Consider the following 22,197-nt stretch of genomic DNA (forward strand, 5'->3'; position numbering starts at 1 on the left):
GTATGGTGGACATCTCCAGTCAATCAGTCCGCTTAAACTCCGCCCCTCCACACAATCAACTGCAAGCTCGCATTCATTTTTGAGTGCAACTACAACATCTCAAAATCCAATCAACAACTGATGAACAGAACCAAGTCCCCTCCCTACATTTTCTTTTTTTTTTGTAGTTCATTATCAAATAGTTGTACGTAACAATACAGAAGATTTGTCACTTCTTCAGTCTTATCTTTCTTCTCTTTAAACCCCCCTATTTTAGGCTACTGTTTAAGTTAATGCCAAGGACTGGGCCTTCAAACTCCACATCAGAGGAAATGTAAATGCATTTAAATGTTGACTTTAGTAGTGTTAAGCAACAGAACGCTGGTTTAAACATTCAATCCTATTCTCCCAGGATTAAACACAGTAGCATTTAATTGCTGGATGTTGATGCACTGACACTTTCTCCAACAAATAGGCATGATACAGGTGATAAAAAAAACCAAGTCTTATTTTTAGAAAACGGTTTATTTTATCTTAAAATGTTTTTACACTCAGTATGACAATGTGCTTGCACAGTACTTACAGTGGAGTGGGGTGAGACTCCTATTTGCACATAAAAAAAAAGATCCAAAATCTTTCTAAAGAGAAAGCAAAGGAAAAAGAAACGATAATGACACCCCAACCTTTAAAACCCAACCCAACATATGAAGCAGTGGGATAGTGCGGAATTCTGCTTTATTTAGGAACACCGGAGCTGCACCGGCGGGACGGAGGACTCGGATCTAGTCGCATCCTTCTAATCCCATTTCCCGGTCTGGTATACTTACACATATTTACACAAGACATCGTGGACCTTGACTGTCACTTTACAAAGTCTCTGCTAATGGTCTCAAAAACTAACTCTCAATATATTCACATATAAAGCAATATAATACATGTTTGACAGATTTAATGCAGGTTAATAAGGTGGGGTGAGTTGATTAATGGCCAGAGCTTATGGGATGGTAAACCTGATCAATCCTTACATGACGGCCACAAAAATAAGCTACAAACTGCCTGGATGGCTTCACATTTGCCTTTGTGACATGGATAAAAAATGTTAATGTAAAAACAGTGTGAAAGACCTTGATAAAATATCATTGCTACATAACCGTGCCCCCAGTCCAGAAGAGAATAAAGACCAGGGCAAATGGGGTTAGATCACAGATCTGCACACTTCATTAGCCTAAAATCCATAAAAACAATGCTGAGCTGGGCGACCCATGGCCAATGAGTCCAAATCGACAAGTTCTGTGGATAGTTTATCTGAGACATATCATAATCCTTAGCGTCTGTCTTTCCGCTTCCCTCTTTCCTTGACTAATATCAAAAATTAATTGGACCTTCAGCAGAACAGGCAAGCTAACAAAAGCCCTTGGTAACAACTACAGTAATGGAGTGGGGTGGCAAAGGAAAAGGATTTTAATGGTCCACTTATTCTTCCCCCCCTTCTAGAGTTTAGGATGATCCTCTTCTGCAAAGTGATGAGATTTGCCTTAGAGATAATTTTGAGAAGACAAAAAAGATCTTGGAAAGAGTCTGTGTAGCACCCTTGGATTGCGTCCTCCACGCTTCATACCGCAGCAGTTTATCTCATGATTAAAAACGTCCCCTTGTGTGGGACGGCTCAGGCAATGCCCTCTACCAGAGCAGCATTAGGGACATGGTTAGAAGGTCAGAGGAGTAAAACATGACTCGTGCTGGAGCCGCCCTGTCCCGGCGCACCAAAACGGTTTAGGCCAGCAGTGTTCGGTTGGAAAGAGCTGCCAGGAAGTTCCTGGGTTTACTTTAGGCTAGTTAGTCCAGCTCTGTGTCTTCCTTAGGTCGGTACACGGGGCCAAACTTCTGCATGTACTTCTTGATGTACTCCTTGGTCTTGTGTTTGACGTTCTCATTGCATTCAAGATCTTCAGGGTTCTTGCAAGACTTTAATTCCTTGTTCATTACCCCATGAGTCAGCTATGGACAGACACACAAACAGGGTTAGAGATGTAAAAGAATCACAGCTATAAACAAGACATGCAGCAATCCAATAACATCATCACAAAAGACTTCAGTGAGCACATCATTTTCTCACCCTCATTCCATCACCAGAAGTATATGACTGACTTTTTTCAAATGAACACAGATTTGAAGAAAAAAAAAAAAAAAAAAAAAAAAGATCAATTTGTTGTGAGTCCATATACTGCAAGTATACAGATCCCTCAAAATATATAAATAAAAAATAATCATAGGCAGAGCATTTGCAAGGCTGGGCAAGGCTTATCCTTCTCCTGGCCACGGACTTGAAGCTAGCATGGAATTTTCTCACTCAAAGAACTACCTACTGCAGCTTCTGATTGCTTTTAAAGGGAAAAGCTGTTCATAACCGCTGGTCTGGGATCAGTTTCTCCATAATAACAGCAAAACATATTGCCAATTTGGCAAACAAGTGCTGTGTTTGTGCTATGGAGAAGGTCAAAGGTTTCTACAGTGGTGGTCAGAATTATTGGCACCCTTGGTAAATAAGATGAAAGATGACTGTAAATAAATCTGCGTTGTTTATCTAACCTTTCATTGAAGGAAAATAATTGAAAGTGTGTGTGTGTGTGTGGGGGGGGGGGCACAATTATTGGCACCCTTTTATTCAATAGTTTTTGCACCCTCCTTTTGCCAAGATAACAGCTCCGAGTCTTCTTCTATAATGCCTGATGAGTTTGGAGAACACCTGACAAGAGATCAGAGACCATTCCTTCATACAGAATCTCTCCAGATCCTTCAGATTCCCAGCTCCATGTTGTTGCTTCTTCTCTTCAGTTCACTCCACTCATTTTCTTTAGGGTTCAGGTCAGGGGACTGGGACGGCCATGGCAAAAGCTTCATTTTGTGCTCAGTGACACATTTTTGTGTTGGTTTTGATGTTTGTTTTAGATCATTGTCCTGATGGAAGATCCAACCATGGCCCATTATTGGATTTCTAGCAGAAGCGGTCAGGTTTAGATTTTTTATCTGTTGGTATTTGATAGAATTCATGATACTATGTATCTGAACAAGATGTCCAGGACCTCCAGCAGAAAAATAGGCCCACAACATTAAAGATACAGCAGTTTATTTAACAATGGGCATGGGGTACTTTTTATCCATGTGTGCACCAAACCCATCTGGTGGGTTTGCTGCCAAAAAGTTTTTTTTTTAAGTTTCATCTGACCACAGAAGCCGGTCCTGTTTGAAGTTCCAGTCGTGTCTGACAACTGAATATGCTGGAGATTGTTTCTGAATGAGAGCAGAGGATTTTTTTTGAAACCCTCCTGAACAGCTTGTGGGGATGTAGGTGCTGTTTGATAATTTTTTTTTAGGCTTTCTGAGACTCAAGACTCAACTAATTTCTGCAATTCTCCAGCTGTGATCCTTGGAGAGTCTTTGGCCACTCAAACTCTCCTCCTCACCACACATTAGGTCGATTTAGACACACGTCCTCTTCCAGGCAGATTTGTAACATCTTTAGTTAATTGGAACTTCTTAATTATTGCCCTGATGGTGGAAATGGGGATTTTCAATGCTTCAGCTATTTTCTTACAGCCACTTTCTAATTTGTGAAGCTCAACAATCTTTTGCTGCACATCATATCTATATTCTTTGGTTTTACTCATTGTGATGAATGATTAAGGGAATTTGGCCTTTGTGTTTCCTCATGTTTATTCCTGTGGAACAGGAAGTCATGGCTGGACAATTTCATGTTCACGATCCCCCTGGTGTGCTAAAAACATAAAATAAATATGAATGGGAATATACTTCAGAGATATTTTCAAGGGGTGCCAATAATTGTGGCCAACGTGTTTTGAAGAAAAACATATTTCATAATGTGATTTTCCCCCCCACTTTCAATTCTTTTCCTTCAATGAAATGTTAGATTTTTTGCTAATTTTATTAATTAAAAATCAAAAGGATAAACAATGCAGATTTATTTTTACAGTCATCTTTGATCATATTTACCAAGGGTGCCAATAATTCTGACCACCACTGTTATTATTTTTTATAGCGCTAAGCAATGTAGCCAATCAGACATTTCAGTTGATTTCTTGAACGCAATGGTCAATCAGGGGTTAAGTAACCACGGCTTAAAGTCTGAGTTTTCTGTCCAGTGTTGAGTTCTGCATGCTCACAAATCCTCTCATTACAACCAAGTGTAGACATTATGTAAATAAGAGATTCATTCTGGAGTGTAGACAGCTTCATTGATTATAACAGAACTTCGTGAGATTGAGTCATCGTGATTAAGATGAGTGACAGCTTTTTACTAATTATAATGGGACTGTTCTTTGCGTGCTTTCTAGGAGATATAAATTCAGTTCAGAATTTGAATACATCTTTGTTTTTTATGCTTGACCAGCAGCCACATACACGAGGCAAAGTTTCAGGAGTGACATCTAGTAAATTCATGTATTTGAGTGATTATTATAGTCATGAGTGATTTTTTTCCTTTCATTTTTTTTTTGTCTCATTTGATTGGGTGGACCAGCCGTCAATCTGAGTGGGCCAGTGCCACTCTGGCACTTATGTAGCCTTGCCACTGCCTCTGACATGGGTTGGGTTTGGTATTAGCGGACGCGGGTCTCAGGTCTCGGGTAATTCAAAAGAGAAGACCTGAATTCTTTTAAACTATGCCAACCTCACACACAGTAACCTCATACACAGAAAATCTTAAAGCTGCAAGATCCATCAGGAAGCGCCACAGGTCGCTGCATCTTCATGCAGGGTTTTTCTTTTGCATGCAGAAGTAGTTCACCAGAAATAAGGTAAATAGTGTTGCAGTCAACACTCATGGATCCATGATTTATTAGGCTATCGATTTAATTATCATCAAGCTATTGAGTTTATTTTTCCAATCCACTGGTCACAGTTAAAAGCCAAATCACTTGTGTCCATTGGGCAGGCAATAATTTGAAGTAAATAAATAAATGAAAATGAATGTAGCAGCTGGCCTAATCAGTCACCAAGCCACCGGGATTTCTCCCGGTGCTCCTGATGGCCTATCTGGACCTGACTGGTGCGTGTGGGGCTGCTGGCAGTTTACATTCGGTCTAGACGGGTTCACAAAAAATTGCTGTTGAGTTGGGTCTGATGTTATTGATTAAATATTTTATTTATCCTGTAGAAAACAATTGTAGAAATGGTTTGAAAACTAGATTTGTTTTGAAGGCCTTAAGGCCTACATGGCTGTGAGAAATAATTATTTACAAAAGTTAAAGATGCATCTGAGAAAGTCATGTGGCCAGTGAGCAGTTTTGCTTAGCTAGGGGTTTTTCCAGTAAACAACAGGTGGCTGTAAAAGAATAAGACCATTATTAAGAGGTGTCACTTGGAGGCTTCTTGCCTCTGGCAAAGAGTTGATTGTCCTTGGAGAATGTTTTATCTTGCCTCTGATAAAGGGCTGACCATCAATTGGCTGGTTTCCACAAGAGAGAAAGGCTAGAGAAGAAAGACTTAATTGTTTGAAACAGGAGGGGTGAATCTTTCCAGAGAATTAAGTCACTTGGTTATTGCGAAATAACATAAGAAAAATGTACAAGAATATCGCCCTGGCCAGAGATGAATTCAGATGTCCTGCAGGCATCTCGGCTTTGTTGCTTTTTCCTATTAAGTCTTATTTTGACTTCTGGAACTCTGCCTCTTGAGCTTCATTTGCAAGAAAGGGACGACTTACCTCCACAACATTATCAGGTCTGTCTCGGGTCGGGTTTTTCCTTTTTTAAAAATGTATTCATTCACGTCAGGTTCGGGTAAGAAGTCATACGGGTACAGATCTTTGGACCCCGAGATGACCTCTACTTCTCACGTTTCACAACATGCTTACGTTTCAGTCACATGAACGTATGTAGACAGTTGGCCGGAAGTGGTGGTTTATAGTTTAAAAAGTTTAAAATATAATGTGCTTTCTCACACACCTCTATTGTTTTGCTTCATATCAACTGTGAGGGATATATGACCTTACATTATATGGACTCTCAGAGATGGATTATTTCTCTAAAAATCTGTTGTTGTTTTTTTTCATCTGAAGAAAGAGACATTTACATCTGGGACAGCATGAGGGTAAGTAAATGATCATTTAATTTTTTGGGTGGAGTATCCCTTTAAGGGTGTGTAAGCAATTAGTCGGTAGGTTGGCTGAAAAAGGACACTGTGAATAATTAGACTATTAAATGTTTCATTTATTACATATTTTTACTGTGTAATTTTCAATCAAAATGTCTTAACTGCATCTTACGGTGAAATGACAGACTTGTGTCTGGTACCATATGCCAGACTTCTCCACTTATTTCATCCAGCTTTACCTGTTCCTTTCTTACAATCAGCTGCAAGCTTGCATTCAGATCAACAATCAACAACTGATGTATTGAACCATTTTTTTTCTTTTCGATAATCCATTTCACACGGATGTTACAATACAGAATAAAAAAGTAGATGCTATATCTGTTTTACAGTTTTAAAAAGACAAGTCAAAAAAAAAAAAAAAAAAAAAAAAAAAAAAAAGTGCAAGCCAAAGATATCTATGCACGCTTATGGATGTACATGCTTTAACGGGTCTTAAGGCGGGCGTACACTGTGCAACTGTGTCAGTATGCGCATGCTGTAGGGTTGCAGCCACTTGGCTATAATAACGTTCATAGATCTAGCCTATGTGACATAGTTGTGTATAATTTGGCAGTAGGGGACAGCCTACTACAGTGGTCAAAATCGACTCCCAGAATTTTTTAAACACTTAAAAAAATTGTCAGGAGGTGCTCGTATGACAGCAAAAAAAGCACCGTGTGCACCCAGCTTAATCTATATTTGAGCATTCAACAAGACAGACATAAAAGCTTTTTTGCAAAAACAATGTAATTTGTCTGTTTTTAAAAAGCATACAGACACACACACGTTACCTTTCTAGCAAGATGTTTGAAGTCATCTGTGTTACTGATACGGCCAAGCTTGCAATCTGGCTTGCGGTACGGATTAAGGCAATGCACAATAAACTGTGACATCTGAAAAGATAAGCAGGAGAAATCGAAAGGTTGGACGAGTCAGACACACATGAGCTACTGCTATAATTTGGTAAAAAAAAAAAAAACCCAGGAGAATCTAAAGCTCACCTCCTTGCGGAAGACTTCTTTGCTTTTTTTGGCCAGCTCACTGGACGTGTCTGCCTCGGCGGTCTTTGTAGAGAACTGTGGAAAGGGGTCAAACAAAAAACCAATGCATGAAAATATATACTATAAATTCTGACAGTTTATTTGGAACATAAAAAACACTGACAGTTTATTTGACATATTACTCATGTAAGTGTATCTAGAGATTGTTTTAACATTCTTTTCCAAAACATACTTGGGAGACTAAATTCTGCAACAAGCAACATTAAACACTGCAACTCCCAGAGTCCCCTTAGGCAGCCGATATGACATAAATGAGACAAAAATCATGTTGAATCAATGCCAAGGCTGTCAATACACTGTCCCAAAAAGAAATCCAAAGGGCAAAACACTGCACATCTGACAAAATGCTGACAACAGACAATGAAACTCTTTGGTAACGATATCTGTTAAAAGTTTAATAGTTACGATATTTTGAAGTATAAAATGAAAGGGCAATTGCTGAAAAGACAAAAGAGATTCTGCAAAGCTCAACTCCCAAACGAGAAACCACACATAAATGAATGCAGTTTCAACAGCTGGGTTTGATTAGCATCAAAGAGAGCCAGAGAAAACACCAGCAAAAGCCTGAGAGAGAGAGAGAGAAAAAAAGAGAGAAACACAGAGTGGGTAATGGGGGAAGAGAAGACCGTAGTGAATGACAGATCAAGATGGTTGTGACCTTTGAGATGACATGTCTTTAAAACAAATGTTTACTATAACTTGTCTTTGATTTTGTTTTAATTCGGTTTGGCCCGGTCATACCTCTTTTTTTATTTGCATCAGATAATGTCTTAAAAGCCAATGCCTTTTAAATGCCGAATCAAATCTAAGTGGTCTAAGTGTTTTCTTCGAAAATCCAAATAGCTTTTCTCTATTTCGATGAGCCACAGCTGCGAACCATTCCATCCTAGATGGCTGGAACAACGTCTTCAATTATCCAGAGAGGCTGGGACAGTCTCAGGCCCAACATGTTATGTACTTAAAAGCCCACCGAAGTGTCTTGGAATGCGCAGCATTATTCAATGCGTTGACGTCATTTCAATTGAAACAGGAAGACAGGGTGATATATTGAACAGCCCCACCCCTTTTTAAAATAGCCAATAGCGTTTTGTTTATATCACAGCTCGGCCAGAGCCGTTAAACTCAGTAAAGCCTCTGTTTCCTTTTAATATCTAACCGTTTATCCTCCTAATCTTCTCTAGATCACTTTAAAATACAGCATTCTGTGCAGAATTTAAATGGGTCCGATACCTTTCGTGGTCTGAGCCGACTTGCAGATATGATCCGCTCTGTGCTCTCGTGTCCCTGGGCCAGAGCAGACTGTGCTCGCGCTGCGGCGGTTCATGTGATACTTACGCGAAAACAGACTTCATTCGCGTCAATGAAAAGCATATTTACACTGTCTGAATTATTCCCTATCCCCTATATAGTGCACTATGTGCACTTTACCATGTAGAAACTAGTAAATGTGTGAGCAAATGACCGATTTCAGCCGCAGCTTCAGTGTCTGTTGATAGTGTAGGAGGAGGCGGGACTTCAGATTCTAGAGAGCATTTGATCGGACAGAAGATTTGATGAGACGCTGAAGTGCGATGCGATGTCATGAAAATCCATGATCCATTTTAGCGGAAGTGAGAGACTAAGTTTTGAATGCTTATATCTCCTAAATGAATTTTGTCACTGTTTTGGAACACACCAGCTTATTCATAACATTAAGGCTAACATATTGATACTAAAAGCTAAAAAACTTAAATTTTGATTTCAGGGGGTCTTTAAGAGAACATTTTAAGTCTTTTAAGTCTTTTAAGTCAATACTAAATCAATCAAATATAAATTAACAACAACAAAAAATAGCAATACCAGTATTTTGACATTATTGGGTACTTAATTTGGTAACAAAACTGTCTGAATGCACATCTTGGTCAATATGACCATACCAAGATGGATATTATGTATATTTGCCAGTTTGTGTAAAAGGAAAGTAAACAGGATGGACAAAAGAAACAAATTTGTATAAAATTAATATGCTTACAATAAGTCAAAAAGCAATACTGACAAGAAAAAAAAAAAATGGAACACCCACTGCTCTTATCGAATTAATTTCTTTGTTTCCTATTCTGATACAATAATAATGTATTTAAAGAAATGCAAAAAACAGATTATTGTGCCAATACAAGCAAAATCTATTGATGAATGTACTAAAACAACATTCTTAGTCTTTCGGTCCTGTAGGCAACCCATAGAGCACAACTTTCAGAGTTTAAATAAATGCCAAAAGAGCCTATTGGGTAACACAAATAGTAATAATAAAGAACAAAAAAATTATATACTTATAAACAGGCTCATAATACAAAGGAGCTGTTATTTAAAGTCTATTCATTTCTACTGCTAGCTGCTCATTTAAAAAAAAAGATACAGATAAAATATGCACTTCTACGAAACATGAACCAACAGCTTTGACATGTGACATTCGTTGTGATTTAATTTGTTAATATTTATATAAACAAAATGGTCCCACTTTATATTAGGTGGCCTTAATTACTATGTACTTACGTCAAAAAATAAGTACAATGTACATATTGTATTCACATTGTATTGCAAAACACTGCTATTGAGGTGGGATACGGGTATGGTTAGGGACAGGTTTGGTGGTTTGGGTAGGTTTAACCCTAAAACAGGCAATATGTACCACAAGATACATAGTCTCTTTAGTGTGTTGCTTGGAGCATAAGAAAGATTTTTTTCATCAAATCCTTTTATCATTTATCATAGCCTGGTCTGTCTCGAGTATGCTGGTCACATTTGTTTCAAGTTTTCTGTGATCAATTAGTCAGCCTGACCTAAATCCAACATGGGCGCCATCAGTGCAGGACGTTCAGATTTTGTGGTAAGTAAATATATATTAATAAAAAAATGCAAAACAACTGCTAATATTATTTGTGAACAACAGGCGTTTCTCAATGTCAAGGATACTTCCTTGGCAGGACCGGTCCTTCCAAGTCACTTCCTTCAGAGTCTAGGCGAGGCTTCTCTTTAGCATTCGGAGAACACGTAAATGGAACAGACTAGCAAGTGCACGTCATTGCGTCATTACGTCAGTGAAAAGGTAAAAGAAATGCCGGTGACGGCAACCAAGCTAACAATTGTTAAATGACGGTCCGGTTCAGTTAGCCATCAATAACGTAATTTGTATTTGTATAATTTATAACATCAATACGGTAGTAATTTGTACTGGCATTTAAACGTTAAACTTTATTTATCTGACATATTTACTACAGTTATAACAAATGTTTGGTAACTTAAATATACTTACATTTGAAAGCATATTGCCCGCTAACGTCCAACATTTTTTTTTTTTTTTTTTTTTGAACAAGATTGCAAAGCTGCGCGCATAGGATTGTGGGTGATTTTAGAGCGCGAAGAGCGCGAAGGCTACACATATGCATCCTTTCCTGTATATGGGATATTTTTCGAACGAAGGACTCAGTCCTTGTTTGAAATTCCGAGGATCCTCGACATTGGAACAGTCCTTCGACGGATGTCGATGACGTAGCATCCTTGAAATTCTGGCTTCCGAGGATCCTTCCTTGACATTGAGAAACGCCTATTGTCTTACCCTGCCTTTAACCCATTAAGCCCGAAGTGTACTGCTGGCGAAAAAATTCATAATCAAATTACTAATCAACCACTGACAGGAACAATACAAAATAGGTATCATTTTAAAGCTTAGAATCTTCATTTTGTTCAACTCTTAATTATTGCCGAGTCATCCCGCTAAACCGGAGTGTACTGCCCGAGGGCGCCACCTAGCTGCAAAAAAATTAATAATCATTTTTCAAAACTCGTGCCTTGATCAACACAAAATAGGTGTCATTTGAAAGCGTAGAGTCTGAACTTTATTTGATTAACTCCTAAGTACTGCTGAGTTATTTGCTGAAAATTATTTGTGTTATGTACTGCAATGTCAAAAACATCATACAGCGCAGATAATCATGTGTCATATGTCATTTGAAAGGTCTCACGGAGTAGAATACAACAAGCATAATTGTTTTGGGCTTTGACTAAACTTCGGCGAGTTTTTGTACATGAAGCCCTGTAAGACCCATATGTAAATGATATACTGGTGCGGCAATTATGTCATGTTTTGGCTCGTAACTTAATATTCCTCATGAAGGAACGATTTTAAAAATGCCCATTAGGGGGAATCAAGGGCTAAACAAAAAGGCTACCTTGGTTCCAAATGTTGTAACTTTTGATTACTTTATGCGATCACCACAAAATTTGATTCAGATGCAGCTCAAATGTATGGGATCTTCACCAAAACTGTCCTCCTACTATATTTCCTTCCTGAGTTTTTTCATGTCAAATAAGATAGATGTAAAGTTTCCCTTGAGCAAACTTTTGAAAACTCTGAAAATGCCTTCAGGAATTAAGGGATTAAACATTCTTTTTGTTACTGTTCCTTTAAGACGTCTAAATACAACTGACCTCTGGTATTAACTCCCTTGCATGTGAAATGAGTAACAAATGTCCCACAAGGTTGCTGATCTAATGTGTAATTATGGAGAGGCATCTGTTAATGTATTTACGGTGGTGACATCAACACCATAACAATTTCTGAATTACCCTTTTTTTACTGTTTGATTCAGTAAATGGTCTGGGTGGACTGGGGTTGAAGCTGTGTGTTATTAAAGAAGAACATTTACCATATTTCTAACTCAAGGTTGATGAAAATCCTAAGATTTATCCGCTTAAAGCATGAGGAACTGTTTAATACCTTTGAAGGATTTTCATCATATGTGGGCGTCCCGAGATCCATCTCAGCCTCGTGTTCTACACTGGCTTCCTCTGTAGTCCCATCCCAGCTGGGAGGATCCCACTGCGTTTGCCTGAAAGAGAGAGAGAACGCATGAAGCCATTACAATAGGACAATGGAAGACATGGTCTGTCAACGATGCCTTAACTCATTAGATCAATCCATGCTGATGTCATTGAGCTTAATTGCATAAAAGGAGGTTTAATTCTTGAAGTTTTAATGACATACAGACTTCTTTGTTTAATAAGAACCATTCATACCTGGTGATGATATGGTAGTAATAAATTCTGCCCTCTGGGTCTCGCGCCACTTTCCAGCTGGGAGGCAGGATAATGGTTTTAGGTTTAGGAGGGGAAGGAGGCGGCAGGTCAATGATGCTGTTGGGTACGATCATTTCCTGTGGTGAATCACAGTTCAGTGGAAGTTAGTCAGAATGTTAAGATTACCGGAACCCTGTTGTCTATAAAATACTAATTACAAGCTGCCATTCAGGAACTTGATAGTATAGGCTATGAGACCACATTAATTAATATTAAACATAGAGCTTAAAGTTCTGCATCAGATTTACACGCATCACGCTGAATCAAATTTGCATTATAACTTGTTTTAATTCAGAAGACACTAATCTCCAAGTTTCGGTCTCTCTACTTTGTTAATGAGTTTTGCGATTTTAATGAGCATGTCTTTAAAAAAAAATTTTCCGACCCCATCTTTATGTTTCTATTAATGCTTATTTTTTCAATAGAAAGGAATGGCTTGTTCAAGTCAGCTTATTTTGTTATTGGTAATAGAACCATGTGGGTGGGAAAATATATATTTTTTATACACATTTTTTTATTTAGAGCATTGTGTTAGAGCATTCAACTACAAAATGACTTGAAATTACAATTACTAGTCCTTGCATGTCTTTATGAAAGAAAAAGAAAAAAAGAAAGAGAGAGAGAAAAAGTGTAACAGCACCCTCATCTGGTGAAAGCATACCTGTTGAACAGTCTGAGAGGTGACAATGGTGGTGACAGTGCCTCCCTGCTGCACTACCACACCTTGTTGATGCCCCGTGTACACCTGCTGCCCATGCAGGTAGTTGGCAGCTGGCTCAGTGTATGTCTGTACACAACCACAAAAGAGAGTAACGCTGCTGCCGCCATTACATACTACTTGTTATAGTGTTAGTTCACCCAAAACTGAAAATTGTCAGTAACTACTCACCCTCATGTCGTTCCAAACCTGTAAGACCTTCGTTCATCTTCAGGACACAAATTAAGATCTTTTGATGAAATCTGGGCGATTTCTGTCCCTCCATTGATAGTCCACACAACTACCACTTTTTGAAGCTTCAAAAAGTTCATAAAGAGATCATAAAAATAATCCATACGAATTGAGTGGTTTAGTCCAAATTTTCTGAAGAGACTCAATAGCTTTATATGATGAACAGATTTAATTTAGGCTTTTATTCACATATAAACAATGATCAGTGAACATAAACAGAAGCTCAACCATACTTGCTTGACACGTGAGAACAAACCTCTTGCAGAAGCTCAAACGTGCTGCATAACACACGAAAATGCACCTCATTGGTTTTCGCACGTGTCAAGCGAACATGCTTGAGCTTCCGTTTACCACAACTGATGTGTGAATTGATGAATGTTTATGTGAATAAAAGCCTAAATTCAATTTAAAGCGATCGAGTCAATTTAGAAAATTCGGACTAAACCGCTCAATTCATATGGATTAGCATTCCGATCTCCTTATGAACTTTTTGAAGCGTCAAAGAGTCAGTTGTGTCTATGGAGGGACAGAAAACTCAGATTTCATCAAAAAGATTTTCATTTATGTTCTGAAGATGAACAAAAGTCTTACAGGTTTGGAACAACATGAGGGTAATTAATGCCAGAATTTTCATTTTTGGGTGAACTACACCTTTATGTGTTCATTCTTTAAAGAAAAAACAAAACAGGACCAACAAAACAAAACAGGACCAAAACACCAGACTAGGTACATGAAGAGAATGGGCTTTCTTTAGGTGTAGATATTGCATGAGATGTCAGCTATACTACTGTATGACAGCCATTACATTCATATATCACAGCAGTGGTCCTGTATGTGATCGATGGACAAAATCAAGTCCAGCCCATCATTTTTTTCTCAATCGAGAAGCCGCTTCATCTAGATACACATCACAGACTCGGAACTTGCAACCGTTTTTCTTTCATATTGCGTTTCATGTAGACTTTAAATAGAGTCAGTTACAATCTAGATTTTTTTTTTTAGTCTAGCCAAACTAAGTTGTTTTAAGAACCTTTACTCTCCCTGAAAGGATATTATCCTGTCTCCAGCCACTAATGTAAACGGTTTGTGGTTCAAAACCAGCACGTTTCCAAAGTCACAATGAAACAAAAGTGAGAGAAATTTTCTTCCATATTGTGGCGTACATCCAGGTAAAACAGATTATCGAAAACGAAAATACGCAGGATGGGGATTTAGTTCTATCGGTTGGTGGGATTTTGGAATGTGGGCACTGCACTCAAAAATGGAGACAGATCAGAATCAGAGTTAACTGTAAGAAGGGTGAAGGGTTTAAAGAATTAGTTCAATTTCAAATGAAAATTACCCCAAGCTTACTCACCCTCAAGCCATCCTAGGTGTATATGACTCTCCTTTACCTGATGAACACAGTTGGAGATGTTTTAATAAATATCCTGACGCATCCGAGCTTTATTATTGCAGTGAACGGGACCAACGAGTATGAAGCTGAAGAAAGTGCATCCATCCACTTCCATCCATCATAAACATACTCCACACAGCCCCGAGGGGTTAATAAAGGCCTTTTGAAGCGAAGCGATGCATTTGTGTATAAAAAAAATAAATAAAAAAATAAAAATCATATTTAACAAGTTATGAAGTAAAATATCTAGCTTCCGCCAGATCCATATTCAAGTTACGAAGAAAGTGTAAACTGGCCTTGCGATAGTTAAGCTTTTTCCGTAAGTTGAATAAGGAAGGCGTAGGACGTAGTTTAAGCTTTTTGAACTGTTTTACACTTTATTCATAAGTACTTCGTAACCCCCCGGAGCCATGTGGAGTACATGCTTATGATGGATGGATGTGGATGGAAGCACTTTCTTTAGCTCACACTGGACCCGTTCACTGCCATTATAAAGCTCAGATGCATCAGGATATTTATTAAAATATCTCCGATTGTGTTCATCAGAAAGAAGAAAGTCATATACACTAGTATGGCTTGAGGTTGAATAAAGCTTGGTATAATTTTCATTTGAAGTGAACTAATCCTTTAAGCAGACTAAATGATTGGAAAAGTCCGGCAAGAGAAATTTGTCATTTCACTTAAACTCAAATTAAGAGGTAAAAACTAAGTAAGTAAAATAAACATGTATGAATTGTTCACAGTAAGATAAATAACATACATTTAGAAAACAGATGGGGTTGTGCAAAACCAGTTTTTCCAACTAAGAACCACCTTTTCTTTGATGTCAATGCACAAAAATAGGGGAAACAAGCAATATATTAAAATAAAATCTGTAATATCTGCCAGTAACCAATATTGTACAGATATATTGTGATTTTTTTTTTTTTTTTTTGGATGTAAAATGTTTAATTTGTACATCGTCTCATTTCATTTTATGAAATTGCATTGCATCATATTTTGTATTTAAATATAGCTCTCTGCTCTCAAGATATCTACAATGAAAAACTTTTATCAGTTAACCACTATGTGAGAATACAGTGAGAATAATGATTAAAAGGGAAGTATTGGTGTCAAGATTAAAAGGGAAGTATTGGTGTCAAACCTGTATGACAGGAGTGCTGGTCTGTGGGTAGCCTGCAGGAATGCTATAGATGGTCTGGCACGGCTGGCCTTGATAGTAGATGGCAGTCTGAGGCTGTGCCGTGGTAGAATACTGCTGGGTGGGCTGCGTCTGCAACGTGACCGCCTGCTGTGTGTTGGGGTCCCAGAGAGTGGTGTAGCCCTGCTGACTCTGGACCTGTGTGCTGGCTGTTTGCGCAGGCACTGATAGGACAGACACGCTCGGGTCCTGTGCTGGCACAGCAGGCTGGACAAACTGCTGAGTCTGTGTGCCAGAGGAAAGCTCCAGAGAGGCAGGGATATGTGCCAAGCTGGAGGCAGGACCGGCCTGGGTGGTGGTGGAAGAAGAGGGTGAAGCTAGACCGAGATCTGATATGATGGGCTGAGTAGGTGTTTGTTCGAAGGTACCAGCAGCTGGGGTGACACAAAGAGGCTCTACAGCAGGTGTAGGCAGGAGCACTTTTCCTGCATTGGGATTAGTGGGATCCACATAGGTCTGGATAGGGTATCCAGGTGGGTAGGCCATGAAGCTTGGACTGGAGGTGTAGGCCAGTGGGTTAAACGCAAGCGTCTGTATTTGCTGCTGCTGTTGCTGCTGCTGCTGTTGTTGTTGTTGTTGTTGTTGTTGCTGCTGCTGTTTCTGAGCCTCCCGCTGAGCCATTTCTTGCTCAAAGAGCTTTCGTCGTTCCTCAGTGGATAGCTTGTTACGAGACTCTTTGGTGTGGAGTTTCTTTTTGCTGCTGTTGGCCTGCTCATAACTGCAGAAAATAATACAAGATCATCTAGGTGCCAGTAACCATACTTTGAAAATCTCTCATGTCTTTTTAAGGAACAGTTTGTCCAAAACAATTTCTCATGTTGTTCCAAACAGTTGTTCCATGTAAGAATGAAACTTGTATGAGTTTGGAACAACATGAGGGTGATTCAATTACAGAATTGTACATACACGTTTTATTGTGCCGTAATTCTTACCGGTCATCGTTCCTGCGGCCCCTCTCATAGGCTGAAGGCGGCAGAGGTGAGGTGGAGCCTCGTCGTCTTTTCCTATCTGCACTGCGAAGGGTCGATCTCTCTCCATCCCTCTCCCGTTCCCGCTCACGCTCCCAGTCCCGCTCACGTTCCCAGTCTCTGTCCCGGTCTCGATCCCTATCCCGATCTCGATCACGCTCCTTCTCTCGTTCTCGCTCTCTCTCTCGACTGCTCGAAGGAGTGCGAGGGGTCATCAAGGCTTCCCTATCACGACTCCGATCTGTTGGAGGAAAACAATTGATCAGAATTCATGAAAAAAAAAAAAAAAAGTATGAAATGGTTCAAATTAAACTGTGTATGAGTATGATGTGTTCTTGACATACCATTTGACTCTTTTTCAACCTGGCTCTTCTTTGGTATCCTGTAAACCTCCTAAAAGTGATATAAAACAGCTTGTTTATTTGTGATCTGTCATTATCTAGTCTTCAAGTACGCAATTTCTTTTAAGGAGTGACACAGATACAGTTAAGCCCAAATATACTTAATTTTTAATTGTATGCTTAGCATATGAGTAAAGCTGAAAACATAGCCTTTCAAAGTATACTACATTTCATAAAAAGCTTGAACACAGGTGCTTGACATACACGCATTAGAAAGTTTCACCTTTGTCCAGTAAAAATGTCTTTCTACTTATTAAAACTTTAGAGTTAGAGGAATCTCTTAACCTCCGCACATGAGTGCTCATCAATGCAGCTGTCTATTGTTGTTGCAGCCTCCAGTTGTTTGTTGTCTTTTACATGTTTTTTTTTTAACTGTAAAAAAAACAATGGCTCAGGCCAGTGTTGCCATCTTGTAGAACAACTAATTAATGGAAAAAAAATTCAATGCGCAGGTGCAACCTTAGCATACAGATTAAACATCTGGCTGTGTATGTACAATATGCACTTACCATACTAATGAAATTTAAAGGAATAGTTCACTTTAAAATGAAAATTACCCCGAGCTTTACTCACCCTCAAGCCACTTTATTCTTTCTGATGAACACAATCAGAGTTATATTAATAAAAAAACTGACGCATCTAAGTTTTATAATGGTAGTGAATAGGACCAATGAGTATGAAACTCAAGAATGTGCATCCATCCATCATAAACATACCCCACACGGCTCTGGGGGTTAATAAATGCCTTCTGAAGGGAAGTGATGCGCTTACATAAGTTGAATACGGAAAGCGTAGGACGTAGCATAAGCGTTTTGAACTGCAAGAGGCATTACACTTTCTTTGCAAGTTGAATACAGAAGGCAGTCTAGTGGAAGCTAGATATCTTACTTTATAACTTGTTAAATATGGATATTTTTCTTACACAAACGCATCGCTTCGCTTCAAAAGGCATTTATTAACCCCCGGAGAGATATGGAGTACATTTATGATGGATTTATGCACTTTCTTGAGCTTCATACTCTTTGGTCCCATTCACTGCCATTATAAAGCTTGTATGCATCAGGGTGTTTATTAAAATAACTCCGACTGTGTTCATCAGAAAGAAGAAAGTCATATACAGTACACCTAGGATGGCTTGGGGGTAGGTAAAGCTTGGGGTAATTTTAATTTTGAAGTGAACTAATCCTTTAATTCAAACACACTGTATGCATAACCTAGCATACATGTAAAAATGTTTAAAAAAGTATACTTTGGGCTTTACTACTATCGGCTTTAGGTTAAACACGCTACCTCAAATGATTAGTCCCACTGTACTGTACTTGAAAATTACAGCAGTACTAAAAATACAGTTATCAGTGAGAACCACAAATAATCAGAATTTGTACTTGGTCTCTAAAAAAAAAAAGGGTACACTGCAAAAAATGCTTTTCTTATTTAGTATTTTTGTCTTGTTTCCAATCTAAATATCTAGAAATTCTTAAATCCAGTTGCTTTTACTAGATAAGTAAAATGACAAGATATTTTTTCGTGTTTTCTGGAAAAAAAAAATCAAAATAAACAAGCAAAATTATCTGCCAATGGCTGTTTGGGACAGAAACAAGAAACAAGATTACTTTTCTTACCCCATTGGCAGATAATTTTGATTGTTTTCCAGAAAACAAGAAAAAAATATCTTATGTCATTTTACTTATCTAGTAAAAGCATCTGGATTTACGAATTTTTAAATATTTGGACTGGAAACAATATAAAAATGCTAAGTAAGAAAAGCATTTTTGCAGTTTATTAGCACATCCCTGCTTTTAACAAATCTTAGTCTTGCCTTTAAGTCTTTCCAACTGTCCAGCAGCCGGGCGGCCATGTCACTGATATCAGAAGCCCGAACTTGTGGCTCCTGACTGCGCTCGCTTTCGACATCAGAAACACCTTCCTCCTCATCTTGAGAGGGCGTCCCCACTGCAGCGCCCTCGGCTGGAACAGCCACAATAGCCAGGGCCGACGCATCAGCAGACTCGGCGGCTACAACAGCCTCTGATGATGAGTTTTCAGTAGAAACAGCAGCAGAACCAGGTGGAGTGGTCTCCACAGGGACAGATGGAGATTCTGTAGGTGTGTTCTCTATGGCAACAGCTGGAGATTCAGAGGTTACACTCTCCATTATAACTTCTGATGGTGGCGTGGGTGTGATTTCTGCAGTGCTGCAACTTGCATTCTCTTCAGAGCTGCACTGTTCAGAAGATGCATTTTCCACCTGGGTCTCAGTGATGGGAGTTTCCACATCAGCAACTACATCATTACTAACATCTTGTGTAGATATGGTGTCTGTGACTGAAGGGACATCTTCAACTATCGCCGACTCTGTCTGGATCTCTGACGGCTCCTCACTCTTGGTCTCTTCCACCATCTTCTCATCCTCTAATTGTTCTTCAGGCTTACAGAGGGGTTTTTCTTCAGGTTCTTGCATTTCAAGTGTCACTCCCTCATTACCAGCGGCCTCTGGCATTGAAATTGTGATTTCTACAGTTTCAGGGGTTTCCTGTTTCAGTTCGACCTCAAGCTCAGCTTGACTCTCAGAAGGTGCTTCAATGCTTTCTACTTTCACCTCCCTTTCAATTGTGGCTTCCAACTGTGAAGGCTCATCCTCCATCTCTTCCTCTTCCTCATCCTCCTCTTCCTTTCCATCTGAAGCTTTACTAGCATCAGACAGTGCACTGTCTAGACTGTTCTCACTGATGATCTTCAACCTACGATAGACCGCTCGCTTGGGAGTGTCCCCGTCCAGCTCAGTGGCCAGCTTGGCCGGTGGACCATCAGGGGTGTTGAGGGGCGTTTGGGCACGGGAGGTGCTCTCACTGGAGTAGCCATCCTGTTCGGCCGGTTGGCTGAGTGGCCGGCTTTGAGCCCAGCGCTGGATAAACTGCAGCACTCGGCTCTCCTCCAGCATGTTCTTCGTTGAGATGGGAAGCACTGCCAGAGCCTTCATTATCTATGAATTTTGCAACAAAACAAAAAATCTTTAAGAGACTGCACCTTAAATTTCTTTGTAGGAGTTTAAAACTACATACAGCCTTGTCATAATTAAGCTGCATTTACTAAAATATCAGATAACTAGGTACTTCTGGAGTTTGTTTAAAGGGTTAGTTCACCCAAAAATTAAATTTCTGTCAGTAAGTACTCACCCTCATGTCGTTCTACACCCGGCAAGATTCTTCTTTGGAACACAAATTAAGATATTTTTGATGAAATCCGAGTTTTTTTTATCTCCCATAGAAAGCAACGAAATTACCACATTCAAAGTCCAGAGAAGTAGTAAAGACATTGTTAAAATAGTCAACGTGACTACAGTGGTTCAACCTTAATATTATGAAGTGACGGGAATACTTTTTGTGCGCAAAAACAAAACAAAAATAACTTTATTCAACAATTTCTTCTCTACGATGTCAGTATCCTACGTAGTTGACCCAGTGCAGTGCTTCTGTGTTTATGTCCGAATGCCAGCTCAGTATTGGCCGACGCTGTTCACGTGAGCACCACGACGCATGTGTGTGATGCTGACACAGAAGCCGGCCAATACAGAGTCGCCATTCTGGCGTAGAACACGGAAGCTCTGCAATGTGTCTTCAGTGTAAACTGCGTAGGAGAAGCTCTGGAACAAGCTACCACAAGACCCTCAAAACACATTTATTCACTTTATGTTTTGTTAATTGATTGTCTGTCTCAATTTTCCAGCACTGTGCTTGTTTTTTGTAAGTCTAATGTAGATTAACCTTCTTTGTCTGTTCTATCTGGTTGATTACATGTTGTATACTGACTGTATACTTGTATGTATTCATATTATATAGCAACTTACTGTAAAGCGTCCTTGGGTTCCTGAAAGGCGCTAAATAAATAAAACATATTATTATTATTATTATTATTAAAGTCATTTTTGTGCACAAAAAGTATTCTCATCGCTTCATAACATTAAGGTTGAACCACTGTATTCACGTTGATTATTTTAACGATGTTTTTACTACTTTTCCGGACCTTGAATGTGGTCATTTCTTTGCTTTCTATGGGTGATAAAAACCCTCTTGGATATCATCAAAAAATATCTTAATTTGTGTTACGAAGATGAACGAAGGTCTTACGGTTTTGGAATGACATGAGAGTGAGTACTTAATGACAGAAATGTCATTTTTGGGTGAACCAACCCTTTAAGGAAAATAGCAGAAATAAATTGTGTGTGAATGTGTGTGTGTGTGTTGAACTTTTACCTCCAGCTGTAGTTTAATGTTATTTACAGAGTTGCTCTTAGCTTCAGAAAGTTCAACCATAAATATCCACAGCAGCGAGAGGCCATGGTGATCCAAAAACTGCTTCAGGCACAAGGGATTCTGGGTATTCTGAACAGGCATGCAAAAAACTCAGTAAGACCAGTTTTCAACAATTTTTAAATACTTAACACCACACCAAAAACATGCAGCAGTTTGTCCTCAAACACTGCAATCTAGTAAATCAAATTCATCTCAGTGTTACATTGTTGCAGTTTACCTGGATGAGTTTAAGGCAGGTGAGTCGCTGCTCCATCGTCTCCACTCGAACCATGAGTCTGCAGAGTGCGATCACATCTTTCTCTCCACATAAGCCTTCTCCATTCTCCTGCAGAGCCTCCAGCTCTTCATCCAACTGCAGAACAACGTCAACCAGTTTAGACACCAGCAGCATCACAGGAGAAATCTTTCTTGTTCTTGATCAAACTGTGACCACGGCAAAAGCTCACTTCCAATTTTAAGTCATTTCATTTAATGTAACAGGAAGATGTTTCTACATTATATGCCAGAGATGAAGAGTGCTAGTTCAAACAAGCCATAAAAAATGCAAAATGCAATTAGCTTGAATGCATGCAGAATATATTAGCAATGTTATTTGTAGACTAGAACAGGCCCTGAAAGTCTCAGAGCAATTAACATGCAAGCAAGAACAAAGCTGACCCAATTC

At 39.1% G+C, this 22,197-nt stretch overlaps 1 protein-coding gene across 2 annotated transcripts in view; it reads right to left on the reverse strand.

Annotated features, from left to right (window-relative positions):
• Window positions 1–485: 485 nt before the first annotated feature.
• The window catches only part of setd2 (SET domain containing 2, histone lysine methyltransferase), a 33,795-nt gene continuing 12,083 nt past the window's right edge, over window positions 486–22,197 (reverse strand). For both annotated transcript variants that reach the window (XM_048152500.1, XM_048152501.1), the window contains 12 exons: window positions 21,751–21,885; window positions 21,474–21,602; window positions 19,040–20,203; window positions 17,164–17,212; window positions 16,784–17,060; window positions 15,795–16,569; window positions 12,967–13,092; window positions 12,246–12,382; window positions 11,947–12,058; window positions 7,131–7,205; window positions 6,921–7,022; window positions 486–1,977 (listed from right to left, as the gene is read on the reverse strand). In XM_048152500.1, the coding sequence (XP_048008457.1) occupies window positions 1,816–1,977; window positions 6,921–7,022; window positions 7,131–7,205; window positions 11,947–12,058; window positions 12,246–12,382; window positions 12,967–13,092; window positions 15,795–16,569; window positions 16,784–17,060; window positions 17,164–17,212; window positions 19,040–20,203; window positions 21,474–21,602; window positions 21,751–21,885 (3,243 nt within the window). In that variant the 3' untranslated portion in view covers window positions 486–1,815. The remainder of the gene's footprint in view (window positions 1,978–6,920; window positions 7,023–7,130; window positions 7,206–11,946; window positions 12,059–12,245; window positions 12,383–12,966; window positions 13,093–15,794; window positions 16,570–16,783; window positions 17,061–17,163; window positions 17,213–19,039; window positions 20,204–21,473; window positions 21,603–21,750; window positions 21,886–22,197) is intronic.

Source organism: Megalobrama amblycephala, linkage group LG13 (assembly GCF_018812025.1).
Source record: "Megalobrama amblycephala isolate DHTTF-2021 linkage group LG13, ASM1881202v1, whole genome shotgun sequence".
In the NCBI taxonomy this organism is placed as follows: domain Eukaryota; kingdom Metazoa; phylum Chordata; class Actinopteri; order Cypriniformes; family Xenocyprididae; genus Megalobrama; species Megalobrama amblycephala.